This window comes from Melospiza melodia, chromosome 8, assembly GCF_035770615.1.
Source record: "Melospiza melodia melodia isolate bMelMel2 chromosome 8, bMelMel2.pri, whole genome shotgun sequence".
NCBI classification, from domain to species: domain Eukaryota; kingdom Metazoa; phylum Chordata; class Aves; order Passeriformes; family Passerellidae; genus Melospiza; species Melospiza melodia.
The window spans coordinates 5965109-5986317 of record NC_086201.1 but is presented as its reverse complement, the minus strand read 5'-3'; the positions used below and the strand labels follow the sequence as shown (position 1 = coordinate 5986317).

Sequence of the window (21209 nt, the reverse complement as noted above, 5' to 3'; positions counted from 1 at the left end):
AGTACAGAGAAAGAAATAGAGGGACACCTGTTTCAATTACACCATAGCAGCAATTTCAACAATAAATCTTAATTGCAATCAGTCTTGATCAACCCACCTGTGTAGATTCTCTCATTTACAAGGAAGAGGGATAATGGAGAGAAAATAAGGAAAGAATTGAAAAGAAATAGAGGAAAAAAAAAGCCTGCAGAACACTAATATGGATTATGTAACGTTCTTATACTTTAAGTTTTCAGATTGCTGTGCTATGTTAATTATTATGAACAGCAGCCTGAATTTCCCTGCTTTTCTCTGGGGATTCAGTCAAGCCTTGTTTACTTTCAGCTGCCACTTGAGCAATTTCTCTTCCATTCAGGAGGGGTTGTGCAAACAACCACGAGGTACAACTAATTCTGCTTCTATGCCCAAGCTCAGCAGGTGAAGGTGCAGCAAATTCCTTTGTTAAGGAACAAGTTGTCTTTGTTGTGCGGGGTAGGAGACACAGCAGAGCTGATGTCTCTGTGGGTAACCTCCTGCAGGTGTGTTGGTTGTTCTAACCTTGACTTTGGAGATGCTCTGCCCTGAGGTGTTCTGGGACCTTCTCTGCAGGCCTGGCAGCTGCTCACTGACGTGTGCTGAGCTTCCTTGGACTCACAAATGACTTTTCTTAGGTGCATTTGCATAAAGAGAGAAAAGAATTGTGGATAAACAGTCCAAATTGCAGTAGAGGATGTATAGGGAAGGAAAACAGATACTGGTTTTTTTTTCTATACTCGTCATCATGTTTTTCTCATAACTTCTGTAATGATCACTTGGACATAGGTAAGGGACAGGATTGTGGCTAATTATGCAGGGACTTGAGATTTTGTAACATTTTTCCAGACATACAGTGCTTTCCATATTCATTATCCTTGCCTCTGTTCCTTTTTTGTACATTTTGCTTTTACTTTTTCCTTATGCTCCTGCATTGTTATTCCCTTTTTCTTCATTGTGCATTATGTGATTGAAAATGTTTGTGTAATGGCATTTGACCAAGTCTTTTGACTCAAAACCTTAAGGATTGTCTCATCTCTTTTGTTTTCTTCCCCCGCTAAAGAATGTCCAGGTTTATTTGTGTTTGTTTCCTCTGGTCTGTTGTGAGTGCTTGTTCTATTTCACAGCTTCACCTTCTTTCACGCTCTCGACCTCCCTTCCTCTTCGTCTCTTTTGCATCCTCTTCCCCTCCGTGGGGCTCTGGTAATAGTGATGGACCAGTGCAATTAAATTTATTCCATACACCACTGCTTTCCCTGACAAACTGACACCTCTCTTTTCTGCTGTTCTTACCTGTTGACTGGCATTAAGCACAGTCAGCCAGGAGCCAGGATTGCAGTGGAGTGTGACATTCATCTGTGGAGATGACTGAGCATGGCAAGTCCTGGATGCTTTCTTCTCTAAAGCTGGCTGTGCAATGTGGGAAAAAAAAAATAAATCTGTGATGTTGTGATGAGATGAAGATGTTCAGGAGGGTTGTAAGAAATTTCTCCTATTGTAATTTGATTGTTATTGCGTTTAAATGTAACATTTTCCTTAATTGATGAGATGCCCAGGCCAGGATCCTGCCAGCACACAGTTTCTCTGCATGCAGTTGCTCTCAGCAAACTGGCATGCAGTCAATAGGAATCCCTCTGAATTTACTGCTGTCTGTTGACATCTCACTCTGTTACCGGCAAGTATTTAATCAAAGTTTATTGTCATTCTTTTCTGAGATTTAAGTGGGACGTAAAATTTTACGATACATATAGTATTTTAGATGACAGCTTCATTATTTCCACTGAATAATTTGAAATGCTACAAGGAGAAATATTGATGGCAAACTGGTAATTGTCATTAAATATGCAGCATTTTTGCAGCAGTCACTTGTGCAAAAAATAAATTTTCTGAACTTCTAGGTAGCAGTGCAGAACGGTCTGAAATGCAATTCCTGTCTTGGGTCTTTTCCCATCATGGAGGTCACTTGAGGCTCCAAACATGTTCAGACATGAAAACTTCAAAGTGACTTTGCAATTTTTCTTTCTAAAAAATGAGCATGGTATCATATTATTGAATGTCAAAAGGAGAACACTCGGTTTGTTATTGAGTTGATCTTTTGGTTCCTGCTGCCTGATGGGATTTTTATTTTTGCTGCCTTAGTTGTCTCCTGTCCAGTGAACATTCCCTTTTTCCTGAGCCAGGAGGGATGTCTCTTGCAGGAGTAATTAAAAACTGCATCATGGGAGGTGGGCATAACAGGTCACTGGGAAGAATGAGACAGTGCACCAGAGCTGCAAGGCAGAGTGTAAAACAGACAGGTGCAGTTTATTATTGGAATGATTCCAAACAAAACATTCCTGTTGGTTCAGTGCCTCACCATGGAGTGCATTACTCAGGACTGTGGGAGTGGCTTCTCCTTCTGGAATGCAAAAGACATTGAAAAAAAAAAGTTTCTGGAAAAAAGCCAAGCTCTTCAGTTCAAGGAGGGTTTTAGGTCATTCCTTATTTTGTTTCTCTTGTTGGGAAGAATTTAGTTTGCTTTTAGGTGAATGCAAAATTCTGCTCAGCAATGGTGCTTCTCTGTTACCTTGTTAAAGAATTCAAGTGAGAGACCAGTACATTAGGTCTTTGTTAGCATTTGTGAGCAACTTTGTTAGCAAATATATTTACAAAAATGCCATGCTTGTCTTCTCTTTTGTAATGACTACGCCCTGACATGAAAGAAAATGGATTAAATCCTTCCTGTAAAATGCTATCTGTTGGTTATATCTTGAGTATTTAGCTTTATAATCGCTGAACTATTCAAGTACAAGGCAATCAGTTTAAAAAAATGCCATTAGAGTTGGTCAGGATGCTTGCAATAAAGCATTTTGAATAGAAAACTGTAACATTTTTCTTAACTACAGCTTCTTTTAGGAAAGCAAGCGTTCAGTGAGGCTGAGAACAATCAGCATTTAAGGCATGAAAAAAGAGCATGTGAGGGGGATCAGCTGGGCTCTGAGGATGCTGAGGGTGCTGTTTCAGTTCTTACTCCTCAGGCAGATCAGAAGCTGGATCGTGTGGGTTGGGCTCTCCGGTGATGGTGTCTGGTTGAGCTCTTGCTCTCAGCTGGTGCTGGCCAGCACCCACAGGTGCTTTTTCACTGGGCACCCTCCAGCCTAGAGAGGTGCCTGGGTTTTGTGATCCAAGTGCAGGACCCAGCTCTTGGCCTTGCCAGACCTCACACAGCTGCCTCAGCCTTGGATCCAGCCTGTCCAGATTCCCCTGCAGAGCCTTCCTGCCCTCCAGCAGATCCACAGCCCTGCTCACTTTGGTGTTGTCCCTGAACTTGCTGGGAGTTCCCTCAATCCCCTTGTCCAGATCATCACTAAAGATGTTAACCAGGGCTGGGCCAGTGCTGGGCCCTGGGGAGCACCAGTGGTGACAGCCCCAGCTGGATGTAACTCCAGTCACCACCACTCCCTGGGACTGGGTGTCAGACAGGCTTTTACCCAGCACACTGCACCACTCCAAGCCATGAGCAGCCAATTTCTCCAGGAGAAATCTGTGGGAAGTGCTGTCAAAGGCTTTGATAAAGTGCAGACAGATACATGCACAGCTGTTCCCTCATCCACTAAGTGGGTCACCTTGTCATAGAAGGAGAACAGGTTGGTTAAGCAGGATCTGCTTTTCCTAATGCATGGTGGCTGGGAATGATCCCCTGTTTGTGCCATAGATGCTGTTTGATAGCAGTCAAGATGATCTACTCCATCACCTTCCCTGGTACTGAGGTCAAGCTGCAGGCCTGAAGTTCCCTGGATCCTCCTTCCAGCCCTTCTTGTAGCTGAGTGTCACATTTCCAGCCCCCAGTCACCTCTGGGACTTCCCTGGATAGCCAGGAATTTTGGTCAGGGATGGACAGTGGTGTGGTGAGCTCTCCTGCCAGCTCCCTCAGTCCACTTGGGTGGATCTCCCATCTGGCCTCACAGAACACACTCGTGCATGTAAAGATTATGGAAAGATCTAGAAAGATTATTCAGCCATATGTGAGATAAGAATTACACTTTCAAGGTACTGAGTGGACAGTTTGGAAGCTCTTGAGAATTTAATATTCCCTTTAAATCTGCGACAATGCATAAAGCACACTTCAGCTATGTCCTGTTCTAGTATTTTTTCATGGAAAATTAAAGATTATTGCCTCCCTTTGTAGTATACAGTAGTTTTCTGAGAATTCTCTGCCAGGCAGCTGGTACAGAAGAAATTCCCCTTCTGCAGTAATAGAAGGCAGTGATTAAACCTGAACACAGCAAATGGAGCTATAAAGTAAATCAAAGTGAGTGTTGAATTGTGCCTTCATGCACCCGGTGGTAAACTCCTCCTAACAAAGCACAAAGCTTCCTTTCTTTGCCCAGGAACTGTGAATTGCAGCCTCTGTTTGCAGTGTAGCTGTCACCTGCTGTAAATCCAGTCTGAAAAGAAACTGTGGAAGGAAGAAGTTGAAAGTGTATTTGTCCCCCTTCCCCACAGGGGGGTCACCCCACAATATGTGACATGTGAGCTTATGGGTAGCAAAAGCCACCTCAAAGGGGCCCCAAGTGTTTTAAATCATTTTCTGAGAGGAGTGGTTTGAGTTTTTTAAAGTCTGATTAAATCAGTGGAAAGGCTTTCTTGGCTTTTAACAAGTGATGCTTAGATCTGTAGCACAGTCTGATTGGTGGAAAATAAAATGGCTAAATTCAGAATTTGGTTAAGATCATGGCACTGTCTGGCCATAAAGTCCCGATGTAGCAGATACCCTGAGCTGTGGATGGAGGGGTGGGGCTCATGCTTTCAGGGCCAATGTCCCACCTCATCCTGCCTGGTTCTGAAGCCTGTCCCTGGCTGTCCTGTCAGTGATGGGAGAGGAGGACAGGTGTTTCACCCTGCTTCACCAAAGCATGTAATCTCTGGATGCTGCTGTACCACTGACTCCTAAATCAGCCTGCCCCGGCTGCCTTGCTGCCCTACAGACAAGCTGTCAAACCTTAGCAGGGATTTTGATGCTTAGGTGGCTTGGGAAGACAGCTGGAATAAGCCTAACAGGTTTATTTGCTGTTTTCACATTGGTTTTTTTGCTGAAGGTAGTTTTCAGCATTAGGTGAGCATCCAAAGCAGCAGTGGTGATACAGAGGCTGCTCAAAGTGGATTCAGCTCGGATTTCCTTGGGATGCCAATTGCAGCACCGATGGATGGGGGCTCTGTGTAGGGGGGTGGAACACTGAGCCTTCCAGGTGAGCAGAAAGGAAAGGGAGCATAAAACCAAAGTATTTTTAACCATATCTTGCAGTCTGATTGCCTGCTGGATCTGCTGTTCCTTCTCATAATACGCTTGAAAAGTTTTATCTGTGCCTCGAGGGTGATGAGCCTGTCTTCATTTAGGGATGCAACTGCAGATAATAGCACTGTGCTCTTGACAGCTTTATGTGCTCACAGCCTGCCTCTCTTATTTACTCACTTGTAGATGTGGGCTCTTGTAAAAGCAGCTCAGTTTTCTCCCCTCCCAGTTATAATTGCTTCCTGGGCTGCCTTGTTACAGAGCCTGCTCCTGGAGCATGAGGTGAAAGAGGCACTTTCTGCCAATATAATTTTTTTTTTAATGTATAATTAAGACTGGATAGTCATTATGGTTTTTTTTCCTAGGTTCATAATTAAAGAAACCTTGAAGGAGAGGTTTGTAACTACTGTAGGGGCAAAAGAGGAGGTAACATGTGACGGGACCCTTTTGTTTATAAACAGTTGAGCTTCTAGAAACTTCAGATGTAGCTGAAGTTTCTTGAGGATCCGGAAGTGCTAAGTAATTGAATAATGTAGCAAAGTCAGTCATGACTGTTCATCACTTAAAACACATTTGTAAGACACTGGGTGTAATTCAGTACTAAAAGAGTTATATTTTATGAATTTTTATGAATTATAATGTCCTTGTAAATTCTATGTAATTACACAAATTTCTAATTTTAAAAAATAGCTTATTTTCCTTTCTAAAAACAATAGTTCCCTGTGTTGTATTCCACATTACATCCCTCATGTGCCTCCTTTTGCTGCTCATTCTGGCAGTGATTCTTTTGGTTGGCAGGTTTTCCCCACTGTCTTTCTTGTTGAAAGGGCTTTTGGAAAGATGCTTCTCATCAGAACATCTGCTTTGGTCCAGGTCTCTTGGTTCATCTGCAGCAGAAAGTATTTCTCTTTTGGATGGTGGTGGCTCAATAGATTCACAATTTTAGATCTCCTAGTTTTTGGGTGAGAGGCAAGAGTCAGAAATAAGACTGGCTCATCTGGTGAGGCTGAAGGGGAAGGACCAAAACTTCTCTGGCCTACAGGAAAAAGAAATGACTTCTTTGGGGACCTGCACAATTTATACTTAGGAAAAGAAGTTCTGGAGGTAGAGATTGCTAGAAAATATGGGGCAATTATCATTAGTTCTGTTGAGATAATTTCATCAATAGAAAGCTGTAATATCTCATTCCTTTTCCTTACCTCCTTCAGAGAGTGGACTGCAGCCAAGATGTCACACACTGAGCTTGAAACACATTTTTTTCTTTGCTTTCCTGAATAAATTTTTAAGATAATTGTTCAAGTATTACACTTTGCAGCCTGAAGCCTCACCCCATGCTGTTCTGTAGCATATTCCTCCCTGGGCAGGTGGACATGTGACATCAAGTCAGTCTGTTTGGAGCAGGCTGTGGGTATTGAACCAGACTGTGCCTCCCTCCATGTCTGTCTTGTTTCATTTGCTCCAGGTGAAGAAGTTCCACATCACCTCTGCTCAGAGCCTGCCCATCCCGAGGTGGTGGCTTGTGAAGTCCCTTGTGCCAGGGACTGTGTGCTCAGCGAGTGGTCCCCGTGGTCCCCCTGCTCCCACTCGTGCTCCAGCAGGAACGCCGAGGGCACTCAGAGCAGGAGCAGGTCCATCGTGGCCCTTCCAGCTGAGGGTGAGTGCTGCACAGGATCATCACTGTTCCTTTAGTGCTCTGACTTCCTTTCCTGAGGCTAGAGCTAATCCCAGTTCCTCAGGAATCAGGGACAATACTGAATGCTTGTCTCTGCCAAAAGACTAAGAGATCTTGATGGGCTGGAGTTCATGTGTCACTTGGAGAAATTCTGTCACTGCTGAAAACTGTTTACTTCAGCCTCTGAATTGCTGTCTGTTGAGGGCCTGTCTGGGTGTGAATTTGGTTCTGGAGAGCTTCATTCTCTACCAGTTAAATTGCTGCATGACAGAGTTGTCATGCAAGTGTCTTTATATGGGAACATATCAGTAATGATTTAAAACCAGTGAGCTGTGAAAAAGCAGAAAATGGAAAAGGACTTGCTTATTTATTTATTTTTTAATGTAACACCTGGAAAGTGCTGACCTGCTTGTAGTAAGTAAATAGCTCTTGATAAATACATGTAATTTTTTCTTGATCTTCATGGACATACGATGTATCTGTTTTTTTGCATATTAACATCAGTGATACAGCTATTTAAACAAACTTTTTTGTATTAGGAGTGTAGTCTTCTAATTCAGTTACACATATGGTAATTAATTTATGTGTTGGTTTATCACACAGGATTTGGAAGGTCTTGGATCAAGTGCATAAAAATTCATAGAACATGAAGAGGTCCAACAGACTAAAGCCTTGTTGACATAAAATACTTGCTAGTGCCAAAACTAGGTGCAGTTAATGCAGCAGCAAAACACTTTTAGATGCAAATCTAGTCCAGGACAAGTTCTGTTAAATGCTATTTTGTAAATTATAATTAAAGCCACCCACTGTTTCTGGACTAATGTAAGGACTTGATCTTGCAAACCCTTACTCATGTGAAAGGTCTGTATTCACATAAACATCCTCATAAGCACTTGTGAAGAAAATTGTGACCCTTCAGGATGAAAATAATTGTTGATTGAATGATAATAACTACTACTAAAAAAAAGTCTATGAGATAGAGAATAATTTAAATGAAAATACAGTTGGTCTTATATTTTCCATGGATATAATGAATCCAAATAACAGGTAAAACATGGTAAAACGAGAGTGAAATGGTGAAGAAGTGAATTCTGGAAGTACAGAAGCACAATCAGCCTGAAAGGCACTAGCCTAAAAATGCTGTATTCAGAATACTTGAAGTTTCTCTGAACTGAATACTTGAAGTTTCTGAGGAAGGAATAATTAACTATTAAAATCAAACTCCCTGAGTTTTCTGTGCATCTTTAGCAATGATGTTATGATTTCCTGTGCAGAGTGCACATCTGTGTTCAGATAGTGACTGAAATTTGGGAGAGTGGAAGTGGAGTTAATACCATTATCACTGCAATGTTAAGGCAATTTTGAATTACCTGGCTTTCTCTACCTTTTTCATACCCAGCTCACACCTGACTTCTACAGAGCTCTGGTACCTTTGCAAGGGCCATTTTGTTTGTCCTCTGTCATTGGAGGAAGTGTCAGCTGTGGCTCTACTGTTGAAGGACTAATGGAAATTTTGGGTCATTTTCTCCAAGCTCTTTACCTGCTCCCAGAATGTAACCAGGAAGCTGTTGATGAAACTTGTGAGACTGGATTTCAATCAGTTTTTAAAGGATAATTTTTTACACAGCGAGTCTGAAACTTGGTGCAAGAGGAGATAATGGAGCAGACACTCCCAGCAGGTGTAAAATGAATTATAGGAACTGCTGAACATCATAAATAATCTTTAAATGGCTACTGGAATGGCCAGGCAAGGGCATGTTGTCCTGCTTTCTTTGTACAAAAGTTATCAATGAAATGCAGAAAGTGGCCAGCCCCTTGTGCTCTTTACAAAAACAGCATCTCCTGCTTGCAGTGTTGCAGGCAAGTTTGGATAAGACTTTTTTTTATATGCTAAGTTAAATTAGCCTTGTTTAGGAGAGCTTTGTTAACATATTGTAACTAACATTATTTAAAAAAAAGCCACCCTAATTTTTCCCTGGGAAGTTAAAAATTTGAATTGGAAATGTTCTTTAGTTTTGCTTTTTTTTTTTTTTTCTTACTAATGGATCAGGCATTTTGCCATTTGCTTCTTACATTTTTTTTATTTTTAAGGTGTGTTTCAAACACACAAGAAAAAAGAACTGGTTTGTGTTTTTCCTGCCAAGTCAGATTGTTCAGGAAATAAGCTACCTGGGACATTTTCTACTTCATCATCATTCTAAACATTTCTGAGACTGAGCTCTGTGTGGAACAGTCCATTTTCATGAAAAGATGAATGGTAATGTGACATGATTATCCAGTGGGCTAGGTAGTTTGTCTCTTTTTCTTTTCTCACTGCTGTTCATTGTGGCCATTTGGGGCCTTACCTTTTTTCAGGAGGGTCAGTCCTGCAAGGCAATAGGCATCCCTTTGGCATCCCTTCATCTCCTGTTGATTTTAGTAGGGTGTAAGTCTGCTCTGAACCTTGTGGTATCTGTTCCTAGCACTTCAGCTCTTTCAAAACCTCCAGCATTTTGGCTGTGTCCCAAGTTGGCTGGGTACTCCCTCCAGGAGGAGAATGATTTTGATTTTGGTAATTTTTTCTTCTTTCTTCCTAAAATGACAATGCTTACTGTTAAATTTCACTGCATTACTCCATAGCTTTTGAGCTAGGATCATCTGCTTTTATGGATAAATTCAGGCTGCTGGCTGGAGTGTTTCAGCTTCTGGGGAGGCTCCTCAAACTCCTCAACTTTGGGGCTTTGTCACCAGTTGCTGACAAAGTGCATCAGTTTGGCAAAATCTTTGGACATGATTTCGAAGGATGGTCCTTCAAAGAAGTGAAGGCTTCATGCTCAAAATGTGTCTTTAAAGTTTTCTCCTTCCTTGATTTGCAGATGTGGGTTTCATTTGATGCATCCTGCTGTCATTACAGTTCAGCTTCCTCTACTGCTCAAATCCTTAAGGGAACACGTGAATAGAGTCCAAATGTGAGAGAGAGATGTTCCTTCTCTCTCATATTTGGGAGAGAAGGGAGATTAGCAAGGAGAATGAACACAAAAATAATGCTTAATTTGTCTTTAAACCTGATTGCATGTTTGCTGAGTGATACTGGCATTTAAACGGAATTAACTTGGCTGTGTGTAGGAGTTATTGATAAAGTAACTCAGAAATACACTTTGCCTGTTTTTGTTTCCATTATGCATTGGAATACAATTTTATGCAAGGCTAGTTTAATGAGGAAACAATATTTTAGAAGGTTGTTATTGCAGCCATAAAGGTCAACAGCTTTATTTAAGCTTTATTTATTTATTTACTTTTTTCCGGTGGGGGGGGGGGAAGAGAAGGTATTGTGCAAACCTGACTTTTTAAGAGCATGAAATGAGGATGTGGTGTTCTCTTGACCCTTTTCAGGTGGAAAGGGCTGTCCCCCTGAGCGAGCCCTGCGGGAGCAGCGTGCCTGCAACGAGCACCCGTGTGTGCATTTCTTCTGGGACGCGTCCCCCTGGAGCTCCTGCTCCGAGGACGTGCTGGGCACTGCCCTCAACGCCACCTCCAGCTGGAGCGGGGAGCCCGCCTGTGGGGTGGGCATCCAGACCAGGAAAGTCTTCTGCAGGAAGAGCAGCTCTGGCCAGGTCACTCCCAAAAGGTATTTAAAGAGAGCTTGCTAGTGTTTGTTTATAATATACATGATGTATAAAGGCGTTTTCAGCAAGTGTGTGGACTCTGCGGTGTTGAAATAATTTAATTTCAGGACTAACTCTCCAGGTGTTACTCCATCACTGTTGTAACAGTGATGTAAACAAACCAAATATCCAGCCCATTTTAACTTTCCATGTAAATCCAGGCCAAATTATGCTTTCAGTGGTGGAGATTTTTTGCTGTAGCTCATCTGCTACTCTAATTTACAGTTTTCTGCAAATATTTTCCCTGAAGGATAGGTGTGAAGAAAATATGAAATACATTTGAATATAATGTTCAGCAACTCCTTATTAGCAGTGCTCTAATCAAATAGAAAAAGTAAATAGATTTGGCATTATATTTACACTCCAATAAGGAAGTACCATATGTGTGATCTATATTGTTCAATTGGTTTATATAACTTCCATAATGTGGTAGCAACACAGCAAAATTTCGTATTCTGCAGTAGAAATATCCCAAATTTTGCTTTGCTTTACTGAATGAGGAAAGTAAGTAGCACAGATGTTTTCCTTAATATCGAAAAATCAAGACGTTGCTAATTATTTTTGCACCATTAATGAATCTAGAGACTTAGAACTGAGTTTCCTTTCCTGTTGTAACTCTCAAAACAATGCTGTTTGTGTAAGCAGACTGTGCTGATTTCAGTAAAGTTAATTAACATTCTTGAGGTTAATGGGGTTAATTAAATAAAAGGAAAGAAATCTGGTCTTCATGTATGTCTCAAATGCATTGATAAGCTGGAACTTTACCTAATTAAACATATTGTTTATAAAGTTATGTAATGCCTGAAATAGTTGTTTGCCTCCTCCACTCTTGAGGTGGTGTAAGAGGAAATGGAACTGAAGGGGGTAAGTAAACACTTAGGTAGCTGAATCATGGTTTTAACATTTTTTTTTCTTGTATGGATTAATGGCACATTCCCCCTTCAAATGGGATCGTTTTGGGTTGCATGCATTACCCAGTATTGTTGAATGATCTTTTTAATAGAAATTAATAAGGAGTAAGAAAAAGTAATTCCCTTCCTGTTCACCCACTTGATCTACAAGATCTGACAGATCCCATAAAATTGTCCCTTTTCTGCTCTTCAAGTCTTCATATATTTACTGTGTCTGAAACTTTTATTAGAATGTGTATGACATGTTTTCCATGTAGGAGTTAAAATGAATGAAGAAAATCACAGAGCTCTTTTTACTGTATTGCACTTGAAACTATTTTTGTGTTCCTTGGAGGTTGAAAGTTGAGGAATATGTCATCAGCCCTTACAGACAGGTGGTTTGAAGGCTGCTGCATGTTGTGCTAAAACAGGACTACTTTAAAAACATAACTACTCACTTTCTTTGGTAATAAATATATCTGTTTTACTCCCATGAGCTTTGTGGTTTTGATGTCACAGACAGAGCTACATTTAGCCTGTAGTCATCTAGCCAAGCTCCCCATTTTTTAAAACAATTATTTTTTTTTCAATTCTTGAAACATAATAAACTCAGCTGAGTTGCATGAGTGAAACGAAAAATAAGGCTTGCTCTGGCCAGGAGTGGTGTCTTTGATATGGCAGTGTGCTCACAGCCCTGTGAAAGTCTCAGGAATGAATCTTTCTCCACAATTTTAAGTTTTTATTGTGTTTTGTCCGCAGGTGTCCGGAGTCCATCCGGCCCGAGGCGGTGCGGCCGTGTCTCCTGCCCTGCAGGAAGGACTGTGTTGTGACACTGTTCAGTGAGTGGACACCCTGCCCCACAGCCTGTCAGCCTGGTAAGCCCTAAAGAAGTCAAAACTTGGGGGGAAAATTAGAGCATTGGCCTAGAAACGTGGCAGATGAAGTTCACACCAGTCTAGTAACTTTTAGGGCATTCATCTGCATGAATTTTGGACCTGAGGACTTTGGACCTTGACTTTTGAGTTGATGTTCTTGGGCAGGTGGGATCCTTGTGAGCAGCTTTGGACATGCGAATTCTCTTTGCCTGGAAAAAATTCCTTCTGAGTTTCTGCCTTCAGAGTCACAGCTCCAAGGCCCCTGTGCTGTATGGCTGCACATGGAATTGCACATTGCTTATTGCAATTGCATATCAAATGTAATTTTCTCAACCAGCCTGGGTGTACGTACAGGGGTGTGCAAGTACCTCCTATGCTTTGTTGTTTTTCAAGGGCCAAACATCTTTGATCTTGTTGGTTGACTTTGAGGCACAACGAGTGTTCAACAAAGTTTCTTTATAATCATCTAATGTTGGGTTTTCTGACGAATTTGTGTTTCATTAATTGTTCAGATGAAAGTCTGCTCAGTTATCAGAATACTTCATTTTTGTTGGTAGTTTCCTTGCCCTTCAAAGATTATCAGTGGATGCTTTAGCATAGTCCTTGTTATATTTTACAGGAAAATGAGTTGCTTTCTAAAACAGTGAATCCTGTTTTAATTAGCAATTTATTTTTAGACTTTAAATGAGCTGCCTATGAAGGGGTAGAATAAATTACCTGGTAAATTACTTTGTTTATTAAATAATAGTCTACAATTAAAATGAGAAGAAATTAATTATTTAACCTCCTTGGCAGTGTTATCATTTTAATATAATTCTAAATTAAAACTTCTTAGATGAGGGAGTTTGTTTTTTGCTAAATCTGTTATTGATATGGCTGCATTGCAAGATTTTTTTTTTCTAATTTGCATTGCACAATTAAAACCTCAGCATGATAATGAAATTTCAAAGCCACTATACATACATGAGTTGTTAGGGGTGTTGTGGTTTTTTTATAGAAAAGTTGTATTTAATGAAAGCAATATACAGATGGTGAATTACTAATCAGATCAAGCAGGAACAGGTATTGCCTGGCAGATTTAAAATTAATTGTGTACCAGCATAAGATCAGAACTTAGACAAACATGGAGTCACTAAATCAGCTTTACACAGAACTTTACCAGTTGAGCTGTTTGTAGTTTATCTGAGGAAATTCATCCAAGTTTACCATCTCACAGTAAAAAAACTGACATTTTCCCTACATTTAAATGTCATCAGACAACCGTCTGTCTTCTGGCAGAAGATTATCTGCTGCCTCAGGAGTGCAGACAGCACTGAACTCAGGGCAGTAACAGATGGGTGGACAACATAATTCACAAAGTGCCACTGAGTCCCAGCACCTGTTGGGGAGGCAGGAGCAGGGAGCTTGTTGCAAGTTATTGATTCTCTGCCATTTCAGATACTACAGGTGGCAACTGTCTACTGCAATCTGTCTGTTTTACCTGGGCTTTGAGGATGGATTGAAAAAAGAATCAAAGCAGCAATAGGGTGGTTTCAGGATATGAAGTGGTTTGAATGAGCAGCAGGTGGATTTTCCTCTGTCACTTGCTTTCCCTGGGGTGAAGGTGGCCTGGAGAGTTAACTGCTTTCAGCATGGATGAGGTACTCCCTGGTCTGTCAGCGTGGATTTAAAACAGGGAGATTAAAAAAAAGCAAACAACTAACAATAAATTACATTTTTCATCTTCCTTCTGAAAATAGATGGTACCTGTAAGTACCTCTTCTCTTCTGGGCATTTGCTCTCCAGGAGGAAGGTTAGAAATTTCAGTTACTTAATTCTCTAAACAAGTTTACATGAAATGTTAGATAGTAACTGTCCCATTTTTCCCCATGCTTTAAATCAGATTTGAAATGAGATGGGGTAAAAGTAGATAAAATGCATGGTGTGCCACAATAAGAAATTCCAACAACCTCTACCTTGTGTCAGAGTCCATGATCTGCCACTTCCAATCCTCATAAACACAAAACCAGAACTGGTCAAAGTGAAGGACTTAAGAGCTCTTATCTCTACAAAGGTATTGGAGATGACACTGATTTTGGATCCCAGAAAATCTCAGAAAATTTGTCCTTGTTTTTTGTGTGAGCAGAGTCTCATGTTGACCAGACTCTGGCTTTCCATCTGCTCAGGATCAGAAGCTGGATGTTTTCTGGGGAAGCTGGACCTGATACAGCCCATGTTCCAGGAGTGAAAAGGGATTTTGTCCCTCACCTGAGAATGGTGGTGCAGCTCTGTGAGCCCTGGGGGTGACAGGCAGAGGAAGGAAGGATGAAAGATCCAGGGAGGAGTAAGAGGGGGTTGGTAGGAGCTGTGTGGCTCTGTAAGGGAGGAGAATGGAGACTGGTGGCACAAGAGAGGAAAGTGGAAGCAGAGTTAAGACATCCCTGAAATTCTCAAGCAGCGTTATCTGAGTTGCAAAGTCAAGGACAGAGAAGTTAAGATGGTCCTAAGATCTTGAGGCTTGACTTTTTTTCAGGAGGGCAAACAGTCATAGCCATGCTGGAAATCAGTTTGGCTTTAAAAGGACAGACCTCCACAGAGCTAGTGCTCTGGAAAAATCAGGCAATTTTAACTGAAATATAGAAATTATGCTCATTAACATTTATAAGGAATGCTATAGAAAAGCCAGTGTGGAAATTCAATTTTGAAAATGGGGTTTGAGTAAGGTGCAATAAATGTTGAGGATAATTTAGTTTCTTGAGGTGGAGAAAATGACTGTGGGAAGCTCATTTAGATTTGGTACTGATTAATAGGAAGGAAATGGGTAAGATTCAAATGGTGGTAGATAATTTGAATGAAAATCATCACAAAGTGATAGAGTTCATGGTTCCTGGAAAGGAAGGATGGCAATATCAACAAGACATTAGAAAAAAAAAATAGACTTCAACAAACTGCAGAAATTGGTATCTACACCTCTTGGAACTTGTTCTATGCAGACAGGAGTACAGAAGACCTGGAAGCTCCAAGAAAGCCTCTCCAAGGGGCTGAAGCCCTCCTGGACTGTAATTCCTATTCTGAAACTGTGCTAATAGCAAGCCAGTAGCACTGGGAGCAAGGCATGTGTAGGTCTGTTTGTGATTTGCAAGTTCCAGGTTCAAACCATCAAGAGGAGCACCACACACATCTAGAGAAGCTCTTTTTTGTGTTACTGTCAGAGCTGTTCAGGGTCTTGTTTCCTTTTGGATTCTCATATTGTTTCACAAAGATTAGAATCAAGAATGCAAACTAAGCTGGAGGATATTAGACAGTGAAAATAGCATAAATGGATTAAAAATAAAGGGGAACTGAATGAAATGTACATTCTGAGAAATGGGGGAAGTACAACATGGGGAATGTGCAGTTGTTGCCATTGTTTCCTGTCTGCAGCCAGGAGAAAAGGAATGTTTCCAATGAGTAGCTGTTCCCATGTCATTGGGTTTGTGTGAGTAAGAAGGAAGTAGTAAAGTAATGCCAGAGCATCAAGTGACTCTCTCATGGGTGAGAAATTAAGTCTTAAAAAACTAAAACTCAGTAATAACATGGCAGACCGAACCAAAAGTCTCCCTCTCACCTCTGCTCCTCCAAAAAAAAAGGTCAAGAAAATTGTAGATTACTCACCCTAGCTTTGTTATGTAGAAAGCCACAAGAGCAAGTTATTACTCAAGATATGACCATTTCAAGAATCAGATTGTAATAAACTGGCCAGTAAGGATTTATTGAGCACAAATTGTGCCCTATAAATATAATCTCTTCTTTTTTTGACAGAGTAGCTGTTCTAATTAAGGGAAGTGGTAGATTTTTGACACATTAAACTTTTATCAGGAAGCTGAGGAACGGTGGTTTAAATTAAATCACTCTTAAATGGGTACTCAGCTGCTTGAAAAATCTCACAGTGGATATCACAGTGAAAATAGTCTGTGTCTACTGCCTGTTGTAGTGTATTGATACACACTGATGAGATCCTGTGAGCCTTCTCTCAAAGCTGAAGAGTCCCAGCTTTCCTGGTCTGACTCTGTGTGCCAAGTGCTGTGCTCCCTAAATCGTCTTTGTGGCCTCAGGCACCTCTGGAGATGCAATGGACTACAAAATGAATGGAAGTCAGCAGTTAGAAATGCTGAAACTCACACCAGGCTTGTCAAATTCCAGGCAGGTTGTACGTGAGACCCCTGAGGGGTCACTGCACTGTGCCCTGGGGAGGCTGCAGGTCCTTGGGCACAGTGTAAAAGTGAGCAATGACAGGAATTGAATTGGATCTACAAAGCTGGGTTTGCTTAGTTTAGAGAGGGGAACACTTAGAATGGATGCAAGCCCTTGCAATTTTATAAATGTTATGCATTAGGTGACAGAGATAAACTCTTTTCTTCATGTAGTGGACAGAAGATAAAAAAGTTTCATTTCCAGGAGTGATGGTGTGGGCTAGGTTTTAAGAACAGGCTCTTTGTGAGGCTTTGCAGGCAGCAGATCAGGCTGTGAAAGGAGACTGTAGGAAGCTGTAGAGCTGCCTCAGGTATGGCTGTGAAAGCAGCAGGAGAGGATCTCTCTGGATGTGCTTTTCCTGCACCAGGGCAGCAGCTGTGCTGAGCAGACTCCTGCCAGTGCAGTGTCCCTTGCAGTGATCTCTCAGGGGTGGCACATGTGCCAGTGGAAGCTTGTGTGACTTGGTATTTTTAAAGTCAACTTTTTTCTTGGATCTGTGCTTGTTCTTTGTGTTCATGATGTGGCTTCTAAGTTTTCCTTCTATTCTACTACATTGTAATTTTGCTATTTGCTCTTATTCTGAGCTGGAAAAATAATACTCATAGTGGGCTTATTGGCCCACTATGCTTTCCTCTTACAGACATATTTGATGAAGTCCATTATTTAAAGTTTTTTACAGGGTCTGTACCATACATTAAGGAGCTCTCCTGAGATCCCTTTTTACTTTTCTAGCACCTGTTCTTGAAGTGTGAGTACAGTACCCAGAGAATGCCATATGCACTGGTTAAACCAGCTCTCAGTTTGCTCTTACCTCTTACACAGCCAAGGATTGTGTTTGCTTTAGCTGTAAAGACAAATAGATAAATCTTGTTCTTGTCTTTCCTGCTGCATTCTGTGCATGGATTTTGTGAACTGTGTTTCTAGATGGACTGGTCTTGCATCAACTCAGGTTAAGGAGGGAGTTAGCCTCTGTTGGTTGCAATGGTTTTCCCATCAGGAAGTTATCATCTCTGATTTCTAGAGCCATAAAGATGGGTTACTGGTAGCAGCCTGAGACCCCCCAGAATGCGTTCTCAGAAACAAAACCTTCCTTTATGACAGTTTGTTTCTTTGGCTTTTATTCTTTTGCCAGTTAAGGTGTTTATTTTCTTATTTATTTATTGTCTTACTTGATTTGGTGTTCTGTTAAACAGATGCTTTTTGATGCATTTCTTAGGCTGTTGATTTATCATCCTTCCAGCTGCTGTCCTGCTGAACTACTGATAATTTTAAAGGGACAAATGTTAGAATGCTCGTAGTTTCAAAATATAAATGAAACACAGAGCATGTTTCTAACCAAGGCAGCTAAATCATTAACTTGGGATGACAACTGTATCTGAAAGACAGCTTTTTTTTTTTTTTTGTTTTTGCTTTACAGGCAATGCCACTGCAGTTAAGCAGTCCCGGTACAGGATCATCCTTCAGGATTCTGCCAATGGGGGACAGCCATGTCCAGACACCTTGTATGAGGAAAGAGAATGTGAAGATGTTCCCATCTGTCCAGTGTATAGGTAAAAACTGTTAGCTTGGAATCTGTCTCTAGGGGGTGTCCCCTTCTCCAGAAATGACTCTTGCCTGCACAGTTTTCACCAGAAAATAACAGAATTTTGGAAAATGCAGAGTTTAAAAAAAAAAGTTTACCTTGCAAAATGTGTAAAAGTAGAGCTCAGGCTGGAGATTTCAGTAGATCTGGCATCATCAGAACAAGCACCAACAGACACAGCTCCTAGAAATAGTAACCTCAGGGTCTGATGTGTGTAAGGAAGCTGTTATTGGGAACTCCCCCCTCATTGTATCTAAAAATCAATGTAAGCTATTTTGGGACCACAAGCCCTAGAGTTCCTGAATCATAATTGCATGGTTATTGCAGAAACTCTTGTCTTTTCCCCTGGTACTCTCACTCCAGTGAATAGTACATACTGAAAAAGTTCTAATTAGACAAATAATACTATACAGCAGTTACTCACTGCTCTTCATTAAGATTCTGTGGTCCATCTGTTGTGCAGTATTAGTAAATAGAAAAGCCATTGTATCTTTGCATATGAATCTCCAGCCTGCACATCCCATGGAAGATGGTCCTGGAGCAGAGTGTGGAGCTGAAGGCAGTGCCAGGCAGGGGACAAAATGCTCTCCTCTGCCTGATGCCATGGCTGTGAGCGTGGAAAGCAGACTGGGAACAACATCAGCTGTATGAGAGCAGGAGGAGAGCCTGGTGAAAAAGCCCACTGGAGCTATTTCCTGTGTATGTTACCTAACTTTGAAACATGCCCTGCAAGATGAGAAAGGAGAACCTTGTTGGACAAGGATGTGACTTCCTAGAAGGTGAACCTGGCATCTGAAATCCAGTTCCCGGTGCTTGTGTCAGGAGTTAATTACAGCTTTGTGACTCCAAATGATTGGTAACTGGAGTTTGTGCTGAGATTTGTTCCCTGTTTTCCAGTTTGAAGTGCTTCATTGTTGGCTGTTCTGCTGCAGGTGGAAGAGCCACCGCTGGAGCCCCTGTGTGCTGGTGCCAGCCTCGGTGCGCCAGGGCCCGCCGGGGCAGAGCGAGGCGTGCGGGCACGGCCTGCAGTCCAGGGGTAAGAGTCTCCATCCTGCCCCCAGTGCTAAAGGTGCTGCACATGGCTTTTAAGTCTTTGCTCTTTTGCAGTAGGTAATTTGGAAACTAACTGAACTACTTTACTCTTCTGGTTCTGGGCAAATCTGGGAGAGAATTTTTAAAGGTGCTCCTCTAGGAAAGCAGATTCAATTGGCCCCTCCCTGCAACTGGTCTAGGAGAAAATGCTTCTTTGGAGAAAAATGGAAAAAAACTGTTTATTAAACAATAAAACCTAATAAATATTAATCAATATAACCCTTTGCTGCTCTGAAAGAGATGACAAACTGAGAAAGTCCCCTCAGCTCCCTCAGTCTCTGATCAGTCCCTCAGGCACTGGAAATGTCGCGGGCCAGGCCCAGCCTGGTGGGCCTCAGGTGCAGCTGCCGGTGCTCCCCTGGGTGTTCAGTCCAGAGCAGCTTTAAACAGGTCCAAGGAAAAGGGAAAAAGGAAAAAACTACAGTCTAGGGAACTTCTTTGCCTCAGCTAGCTAAACTAACTAACAGCAAAGGAGAGCTCTGTCCTGCTGTCTGTCCATCCACAGACAACAGTCAGGAGCAGGAATGTGGAGGAGTGAGTGCAGTGTCTGGAAACAAACTGCTGCTTCTTCTCTCCCCCCTTCACTCCCTGGAACACATCTTAAAGGTGCAAAACTTATTATTCAGCATAAACAGAACACGACAATTGGGGATAAAAGCATCATATAGTCAACTTAGGACATTTACAAAATAAAGTGTTGGGAACTGCTTCCTTTATAGAGTTGTTCTGCTGTTCTGGGCATTAAAGAACCACTAACACAATAGCTTGGAGTATAGGAGGAGATCTGTGCTTGATGTTCAAATATCTTAACCTGCTTTTCTGCCTAAAGCTGAAGTGTGTGAGCTTTAAATGAATTATCTATAGGCCTTTATGAAGTAATCCATTCTTTATGCTAAAAATGGAGAGGATAATTTCCTCATGATTTTGAATTTTACTAATGATTTGCCTGCGGCCTGATTTTCATTAAGACTGTTGAAGAAATTCTGCATGGGTAAAGGCTTTGGGCTCCTGCCCTTGGCATAATTAAGCACTTAGAAATTAGTGGTGCCATTGTCTGAACAGAAGTATTGAGAAGAGTGTTCAGAGTATGCATCAGTCTGTAGTGGTGCCTGCAGATGGCTGGAGATGTGGTTGTTATCAGACTCCTGGAAAATACAATGAAACCTTTAACAAAAGATTATTTTTATTGAAAAAAAATTGCTATACAGGTATGCTAACTGAGGAAACTTGACATAATAATTTACTCCTTCACAAAGGTAGAAGCTATTCTTTAAAGATGAAATGGATTTCTTATATAATTTGGAAACAAAGGAAAAGAAAGAAAAGCCCTGACAGTATGTGGGATGTATCTGGAAGAAGAGATGTGTTTTAAACTAAAACTCAAAGGAGTAAATATCTTTAACTAGGTTTTGACCACAAACCTTTCCACAAGGTTTTCAAATCTGTAAATTGTATTGTTCAGTCTGTGTGGAGGGATGGTAATCTTGATGTTCTAGTAGGTGCATGAACTTTGTGTTAATCTTACTCTGACAGAATTAGAAGTATAATAGAAGAGTATCACACTTACTTTTACTGTATGGAGAGCCCTCCAGTAATTACCTAGGCTATGTGCTGTTCTTGGGTAATTGTGAAAAATCTGCCTGGGTGAATTTAAGCAAAAATAGTTTCAGTGCCACGATCACTTTTTTGTAATTAACTGTGGCTTTTGTAACAGCTTCGGTTTTCATAATTACATATAGTGATAGAACCACTCTTCTGGGTATTATTATAGATGAGTGAGGTCTCAGGAAAAGGAGGTCTCTGATGAAACCAATGGAAGAAGATTTTTAAAGATATTTTGTATGAACAGGAGGAGTGATCTCCACAGAGAAGGCAGCTGAAACCCAGCTGCTAACTCTGGCCATACTGTGTCTGGAAAAGAAGCTGCTGGGTTTTCAGCAGTTCTGTATCCTATCTGT

General features: G+C 41.3%; 1 protein-coding gene across 4 annotated transcripts in view; it reads left to right on the top strand.

Annotated features, from left to right (window-relative positions):
• The window catches only part of THSD7B (thrombospondin type 1 domain containing 7B), a 299473-nt gene that overhangs the window by 155211 nt on the left and 123053 nt on the right, over positions 1–21209 (top strand). For all 4 annotated transcript variants that reach the window (XM_063161589.1, XM_063161588.1, XM_063161586.1 and 1 more), the window contains 5 exons: positions 6747–6938; positions 10329–10563; positions 12250–12365; positions 17995–18127; positions 19092–19195. In XM_063161589.1, the coding sequence (XP_063017659.1) occupies positions 6747–6938; positions 10329–10563; positions 12250–12365; positions 17995–18127; positions 19092–19195 (780 nt within the window). The remainder of the gene's footprint in view (positions 1–6746; positions 6939–10328; positions 10564–12249; positions 12366–17994; positions 18128–19091; positions 19196–21209) is intronic.